This window comes from Trematomus bernacchii, unplaced genomic scaffold, assembly GCF_902827165.1.
Source record: "Trematomus bernacchii unplaced genomic scaffold, fTreBer1.1, whole genome shotgun sequence".
Lineage (NCBI taxonomy): Eukaryota > Metazoa > Chordata > Actinopteri > Perciformes > Nototheniidae > Trematomus > Trematomus bernacchii.
In genome coordinates this window covers 13,374,351-13,382,055 of record NW_022987313.1, presented here as the reverse complement: position 1 = coordinate 13,382,055, position 7,705 = coordinate 13,374,351, and the positions used below count along the sequence as shown (strand labels likewise).

Sequence of the window (7,705 nt, the reverse complement as noted above, 5' to 3'; positions counted from 1 at the left end):
GAACGACAAGATAACCATGATATATATGTCCTCCTTCACACTACCAGATGCCACGACCTAAAACACACTGAGCTTTTCCAGTAGTTGAGAGCCTTTCGGACAATGTCATTAAATTAGTGAAATGTAAACTCCAGACAATTTCTGGATTTGACTATCCTAATATTGTCCTGAGTACATTGCTTCAGTTTGTTTTCCCTCAGTCTCTAGTTTATAAGAAAAAGAAAAAGAGGCCTGACGAAGGAACTGGCCACATTCCTGCAGTGTGGCCGTGAAACTTTAATGCTGCTGGAGTGCAGTCAGGTGATCGAGAGAAGAGCTCTCCTTTTAACATAACCGCTAGAGTGTAACCACTTAAGGCCCTCCTCCAGCCACTCCACCCATCTCCTCAGCTCCCTCCCACCTGAAACCTAAGGAGAAACCTGAGTTCAGGCATCTGTGTTTGTTTGCTGGGAGAGAAGGGGGCAGGGAGCACATGATTGAGAGTAAATAAAAAAAGAGAGAGAGGGATCAGGGAAAGGTGAAGGGCCCTTATCAATGAGTGTACAACCACTCTCACTTCTTCTTTGCTTTTCCCACCAGAAATCTGCATTTAAAACCCATGACGCTGAAGCCTCTGATAAGTGGATTGACACCAGCCACTAAATGGCCGCTCAGTTTTTTACAATTACAACAATGCTTCAGGCTTTAAGAGCAAGGTTTATCCCTCAACATTGATTCAGCAGTCATTGCAAAGTGCTTCTATGACGTCTAAAACAACAGGCTGGACTTTGTTGCTTATCAATAAGTCAAAGACTATCATGTGCTGGAAACAGATATCACTACACAGTCACTGTGGTTTTCCAGAATACTTGCAGCACCTCACAGCAAAGGAGGGTTGCTATGTAGATTCTAGTCCTACATTTGATGTGCCTTTTCAAATCGACGGTGGTTGTGGTAGAACTGAAACATTGAAGACAGATGCAAAAAAAAGAAGTCATTTTGGACAGTCCCCCCCCTTTAGGGAAAAAGTAAGTATATTTCAGAATCTAGGCCAGACTGATTGGTTCAAAAGTTTCCCAAATGTAATGGTGGCCGGCCGGGTGCCGCCCCACCTCTTCCCACATTCTAGATTGTCATTAAAAAATACTTACATTTTAATTAATTTTATACTTTTTAAATTATTAACAAGGTACATATTATATAGTTGGTGTCAATAAAATGTATAATCACAGTGTTTATACATGTAGGGCCGGAGTGTAAGCAAAAACAAAATAGTGTGGTGGGTTGACATAATTCACTCACGGAACTATGGGTGGGGGTATTGTTCCGCACGTACATTTTAGTTTACAGGAACTTCCGTTTTCCGGTCAGTCAGTTTCCCCGGGCTTGAGTTTGTTTACATGCTGTTCCATGTTGAATAAAATACCAGCTTTGTATTTTTACACACCGCCTCGGACTCCCGTCTCTCGGAACTTCAATGGCGATCAATATGGAGAAGGAAAATTCAGTTAAATCACTCAAAGAAACCCCTTTTAATGGGAGGACACTGGAGGGAAAACTAAGAGTCAAAAAGCTTGGTCCTGATCAGCCCGACATCGCCATTAGGCAGGAGTCAACGGACAGACGTAAGCATTTTAATCGCTGTTTCTCAAAGAGCTGGTTTATCAAAAAGGCTTGGCTAACTGGCTGTAGCGACACCAGCACTTTATTTTGCTTCCCCTGCCTCCTTTTCCGGACTTCTAGATCAGACGTAGCATGGACTCAGAAAGGTGTTAATGACTTAAAACACCTATCAGAGAAAGCAAAAAAGCATGAACAAAGTAAAATCCACATGGAAAATGCTATGCAACTAGCCATGTTTGGAAGAGTAAACATAGCTGTCCAACTCGACGAAGACTACAGGATAGGCATCCGTAGACATAACGAGGAGGTGGACAAAAACCGGCACATCCTTTCTAAAATAATAGACTGTGTCAAGTTCTGTGGTGCCTTTGAGCTTGCCCTGCGTGGACATGACGAGAGTGAAAGCTCAGAAAATCCTGATATTTTTAGAGGGTTGGTGGATTTTGTTGCATCACTGGATGTGGTTCTAAAAGAGCATCTGCAGACTGCCACTGTGTTTAAGGGAACATCTAAGACAATACAAAATGAACTCCTTGACTGTATGCTATCAGTTTTGAGAGAGTGCATTTTGGAAGAAATCAGGAGTGCAGACTTTGTCTCCATCCAGGTTGATGAAACAATGGACATTTCCACTCAGTGTCAACTCGTCCTTGTGATCCGTTACATTGACAAAGCCCATGATGTGCAAGAGAGGTTTTTCGAGTTTATATTTCTCCAGAGTGCCACAGCTGATTCCATCGCCACCGCACTTCTGGATAGGTTGAGCTCCATTCTCCCTGATGACCAGAAGAGCAAGCTCATTTCCCAGGCATATGATGGTGCAAGTGTCATGAGAGGAACCACAGGTGGTGTGCAGAAGAAGGTTCAAGACGTCTATGTGAATGCACACTATGTCCACTGCTATGCTCACCAACTAAACCTCATCATGCAGCAGGTGACATCTCACATCACCAGAGTGAGACAGTTCTTCTCTGACCTGGGTGGAATCTCTGGTTTCTTTGCTAGATCTCCCAAGAGAACCAACGTGCTCGATAAAGTGGTGGCCCACAGACTCCCAAGAGCATGCACGGTGAGATGGAACTTCCACAGCTGTACTGTGAAGACTGTGTTTGAGCACAAAGATGACCTCCTCCAGTGTTTTGAAACCATCAGGGACTCCGGCGAATTTGATCCTAACACTACGAGAGAAGCTGGAGGCTTTGTGAGAATACTGGAGGATGATACCTTCCGCTTCTTCCTGGAACTGTTCCATCGCATCATGCCACATGTGGATGTTCTCTACAACCAGCTCCAGAAGCGGACCGTCAACTCAGTCTTTGTTCAGGGAATCATGCAGGAGTTCACGGACAACGTTAAAAAGATCAGGTAAATTAATATGTATGTTGTGCTGTTTAATATTCCAGAAATGGTGTAATGTCGATGCTGGAACAACATTATTATGTACAATTTCAATTTTTTTACCTGTCAACTAAAGCTATAACTTTTCTCTTCAGAGATTCCTTCCCTACTTTCTGTGGAGAATACAGCAGCTGTGCATCTCAGCAGCAGCTGGGCAAGAAACGGCGCACACTGGGCCCAGGTGAACTTCAGATGCTCGCTACAGAGGTGAGATAGAAGCTAAATGTGTGGTCTTTTACATTGTTTTCATTTGTATTAGTGCTGCATTGTGCAGAAAAGACATTACACACCTTAAAGTAGGTCCTTTTAATACATTTTCTAACTTACTAATGCAAGATGAAACTACAGAGGTGGGACAAATGAAGTGTCCCCTTTCATAAATTATTTAAAATCTCTACAAAAAAGGCCTGAGTCCAACAGTTAGAATGAAAAACAAACATAGCTAGATGTAACAAAATGACATACAGCCTAAGAGACAGTCACAGACATCACTTAATCAATTGCAAGTTGAATTTAATTGCATTCTTTGTCATGTCAGTTTAAATACTACAATACACTCACAGTATACAAAACATCAGCAACTAACGGCCATAGCATTTTATTCACATCATTATCACACTCGTCAAACTATTTAGTTAGCCCTGGTGCTCAGAAGCTTCTGCATTTGATTTGCTTCTCCACTCTTTTATTCAGGTTTTTCCTTTAATTAGTCTTTTGTACAAATCTCAGTTATATAAAAAAAAACTATATATACTTACCAGTGGTGGTTCTAGACCAATTTGACTGGGGGGGGCCAGGCTGGGGCCAGTTATTTTCTGAGAGGGGCACAATAAATGCAGGACGAAAAAGTCAAAGACAGTATGAAGTAATTGCGCATAAGAAAACAATGCAATACAGTTATTGGTACACATATTTATTTCAGATACTTATAGTTACAGTTTTTACGCTCTAATGGGTCCGACTAGAATGACAAATAACGTTAGTTCCGCCTATTCCGTCAGCCAAGAAACAGTTTAATCATACACTTTTCATTTTCAGGGGGGTCCAAAGTCAGTGTTACAGGGGCACTGGCTCCCCCCTAGAACCGACCCTGATACTTAGCAATCTTGTACATAGTTTACTATACGATATATAAATCCTGAATCTACCAGTATTTACAGCTAAGGTGACCTAATGTTCAAGATATATCGACAGTGCCAGAAACAAGCACTGAAACAACTGTCACTTTTAGAGTGACACTATGGTCATTTGCATGGTTCCTATCAAATGTATGCATTGATCAAATCGTTTTTACAGATTATATTTTGGTATGGTACAACTTGATATATTGTAATATTGACATTTCCATATTGCACTAAATTGGTGCTTTCATTTTGTAGGTCTGTGACACTATCTTGGGCCATACCAAACAGCGGTTCTCCTTCACCAAGCACCTGATCAGTGCTACACTGCTGCAGGGAGACAAATTCCAGCAGTACAACCGCCATTTTCCTGAAGAAGCACTGGACACCACGGTGGAGGCTTACCCACTGCTGAACCAGAGCAAGCTGAAAAACGAACTGTCACTCATCTACAGCAACGATGAGTTTAAGAACTGCAGGGGTGCTGTGGCTCTGTACCAGCTCTTCAAGCAGAACAATCTTCAGGACACCTTTTCAGAGACTGTGGCACTGCTGAAGATCCAGATCACCACTCCCATGACCACGGATGAATCTGAGAGGTGCTTCTCAACACTGAAGAGAATCAAGACCTTCCTCAGGAACACAATGTCCAAGGATCGTCTCAATGCCTTGGCCATGCTTTCTATGGAGAGAAAACTTGTGAAAGACATCCCTGACTTCAACCACAGAGTCATGGACAAATTTGCGTCCCTCAAGGGCAAAATCTATGTACAGAAAATAGGTGCAGTTTTGGTATAGTCCCACCTGGAAAAAGATGCACCAGCCGCCAATGTTCACAATAGTCTCTTTGAGTGAAAAGTCTCGTCATCTATTGGATAGATTTGTACACGCATTCATTTACCATTCAGGATTCATTGCTTAAAGGTCCCATGTCAGGCTAATATGTCCTCAGTGAAATCTTAATTCCTCTGTAGTATTCTTATATCTCAGACAATACCAAGTAGTGAGAGATAGAGGAAGAAAGAAAATGTCAAAGCCTTCTATGCTGTAGGCTTAGCGGTTCCATGTAAAGGAACAGGAAGCAACTCTTGGGTTTCATGTTTCAAGGAATTGACATTGCTCTTTTTACTCTATTCAAAACCACACCATGATCCAAAGAGTGCTATGTTAAATGACAGTGTCTTTACTATGTCAAATTGTACGACTTTAAAAGGCACTGTGTTCCCTTGCCAGTCAGGTATAGAGCTTGTCGAGACTTGGCACAGCCTAGCAACAGGAACAACTCCATTAATCACACTTTTGTACAGAAGTTGTATAACCATGATCAATTAAACTATAAACATCCTTTCATTTATTGTATTATTATGTACAGTAAAGCCATCATGGAATGCATCATCACTTCTGGGACGCTCCTTCAACACACTACATGCGGAACATAAGTCTCCGATAAAGAAATGTAACATTTACCATTCTCATGCACACTTAATCCTGTAATTCAGATAAGGCATTGTCTAATGTTGTTAACCACTATGACTCCAAACAAACCTGTGCCCCTCTCTTCATTTCCAGTATTGGTTGAGGTGAATATGGTAAACACTCAATAGTTTACTTGTAGATATCACCATGAAACCTAACCTAATTTTGATGGAACACCCCTAAAAGATATGTCTTGTACATTTCCATACATTTTGAAAAAGTCCCCAAGTTGATTACTTACATTGTTCTGAAATGTAAATATGCAAATGAGTAGGGGGTCATAAAGGTGGCAGTGGCAGAACACATAGATATAGTTACATGCCACCTTAACCCTCTTTTGCCAAATTGAAAAAGAGTCTATCTATCCACACAGAGAGCTGGCTGCTATTCAAGCACACACTGGGCAAAAGGTCAATAGTTTATCACACTGATAGAAACAAGTGGCATCCACAAAACAGTCTTTTAAAGCATGCTGAGCTTATGCAACCCCAATGTAATCTGTTGAAGGTACAGCAAGCTGAAGGAGCCAGCCTGTGCAGACTGTGAGTTTGGGAGATCCTTTCGCCTGGCAACACCCAGCTGTGCCACTAATCCTCTGGTTTAAAGAGGAACAGACAGACAGAGAGACACACACACACACACACACACACACACACACACACTTGTTGCTAGTGTTGCTTGTTCTTACATTAATAGCCAGTACCGTCATGGTTTTCCAAGAAAGACACAAAGTTCTATGAAAATCAACTTCCCCTCCTTAACCAATACACACATGTTTAGATGTCCTGTCTGTGGGTGAGTGGGAGTCCAATAACTAATATCACAATCAATGTCACCTCTTAATATGACACCAAACACTTCATTTTGCACAGAGCACTGTTAGGGTAGTTTACAATTTGCAGTATATTCATATATAGAGCTGTGGTGTAATTCAGTGTCAGAGCTTAAAGGGATATACTGTTTTATAGTTAAGCTAACCTTTTCATCTATCAGAATTGTACCTGTGGAAGAAACCTTTTAATCGTTTATTTGAACCGGGACAGTGCACATCGATGAACACTTTAAAACAAAACAATGCTTACAAGCGTAAATGAGCCGGATTTTTAGCTTTAAGCTCATTTCCATCCGCAGTCCCCTCACATACAACACACAAGAACATGACATTTATATACATGGCTTATGTGAGTATGTGAGGAGGCTGTGCTTTGCTGAGTTTTTATTAGCACGTCCTTCTATATCAGCCGAGAGCAAGGGCGACATTTGCGAAATGAACACAGAGACCAGGATCAAATAAGAGACACAGGAAGGTGGGAGCGGAGGAGAAAGGATGAAAGAGAGGAGAAGGGGATAGCCGGCAAATCTGCACATCCGGAGAGTAATATGTCAAAGGAAACAAGAGTCATGCATGCATGGGACTCTGTGTTCCTCTGTGTGGAATATTGAAAACAACAGCGGTTAGATACACTGTGTGACTGAAAGCTCTACGTTTCATACACATTTTCACATATAGAAACCCATGTTAAAGTGTGATAAGAAGTCATTTAGTAACTTTTCCTCCATACTCAGTCTATAATTACTTCGACCAGTGGTTTGAAGGAGCAAAGTGAAATGATAAGGATCCTCATATCTGTACCAATGTTTCACATAGTTTCATATTTTTGGGAGCCTGCTCCACTATCCCTTAATCTTGATATAGTGCCCAGGGATCCCCACATCCTGCCTAACTGTTGCTATAATTAGCATGCAGCAAGGATACATGCTAAGTTTAGCACAAAACCTGTTCTATATCAGTTGAACAGAGGACAACTTAGTCCGACACATCTATTTAGGACTCTAGCCACAGCATGCCACATTAAGACAATTAAGAATGGGATTAAGATGCTAGATACAGCTTGTTCCTGTGATTCTGAAGGCAATAAGGAGCCTAATCTCTAAAGAAGTGGTGTGACTTTTTGAGAACTGCACCTATTCCCATATTATTATAAGTGAGGAATGAGCCAGGCTTGCTGTTACACTCTGCTTCCAGGCTTTTTGATAAACTATGCTAATCGCCTATAGTCTAAAATGATCACAAATGTAAGAAATGTGTGTGCACTCCATTGATGTGA

The 7,705-nt window shown here is 41.4% G+C and overlaps 1 protein-coding gene across 1 annotated transcript; it reads left to right on the top strand.

Annotated features, from left to right (window-relative positions):
- The first annotated feature begins 1,348 nt into the window (after positions 1-1,348).
- LOC117479258 (zinc finger MYM-type protein 1-like) lies at positions 1,349-5,471 on the top strand. Its single transcript, XM_034126275.1, has 3 exons — positions 1,349-2,967; positions 3,096-3,207; positions 4,380-5,471. Exons 1-3 carry the CDS (start codon positions 1,457-1,459, stop codon positions 4,917-4,919), a joined length of 2,163 nt encoding a protein of 720 aa, XP_033982166.1. The 5' UTR covers positions 1,349-1,456; the 3' UTR covers positions 4,920-5,471.
- The last annotated feature ends 2,234 nt before the right edge of the window (positions 5,472-7,705 follow it).

What these genes read in the sequence shown, in the direction of transcription:
- LOC117479258 (XM_034126275.1), top strand. Translation starts at nt 1,457, where the DNA reads ATGGCGATCAATATGGAGAAGGAAAATTCAGTTAAATCACTCAAAGAA. An exon ending in GACAACGTTAAAAAGATCAG is followed by an intron (nt 2,968 to 3,095) that starts GTAAATTAATAT and finishes TTTTCTCTTCAG; the next exon opens with AGATTCCTTCCCTACTTTCT. An exon ending in TTCAGATGCTCGCTACAGAG is followed by an intron (nt 3,208 to 4,379) that starts GTGAGATAGAAG and finishes TTCATTTTGTAG; the next exon opens with GTCTGTGACACTATCTTGGG.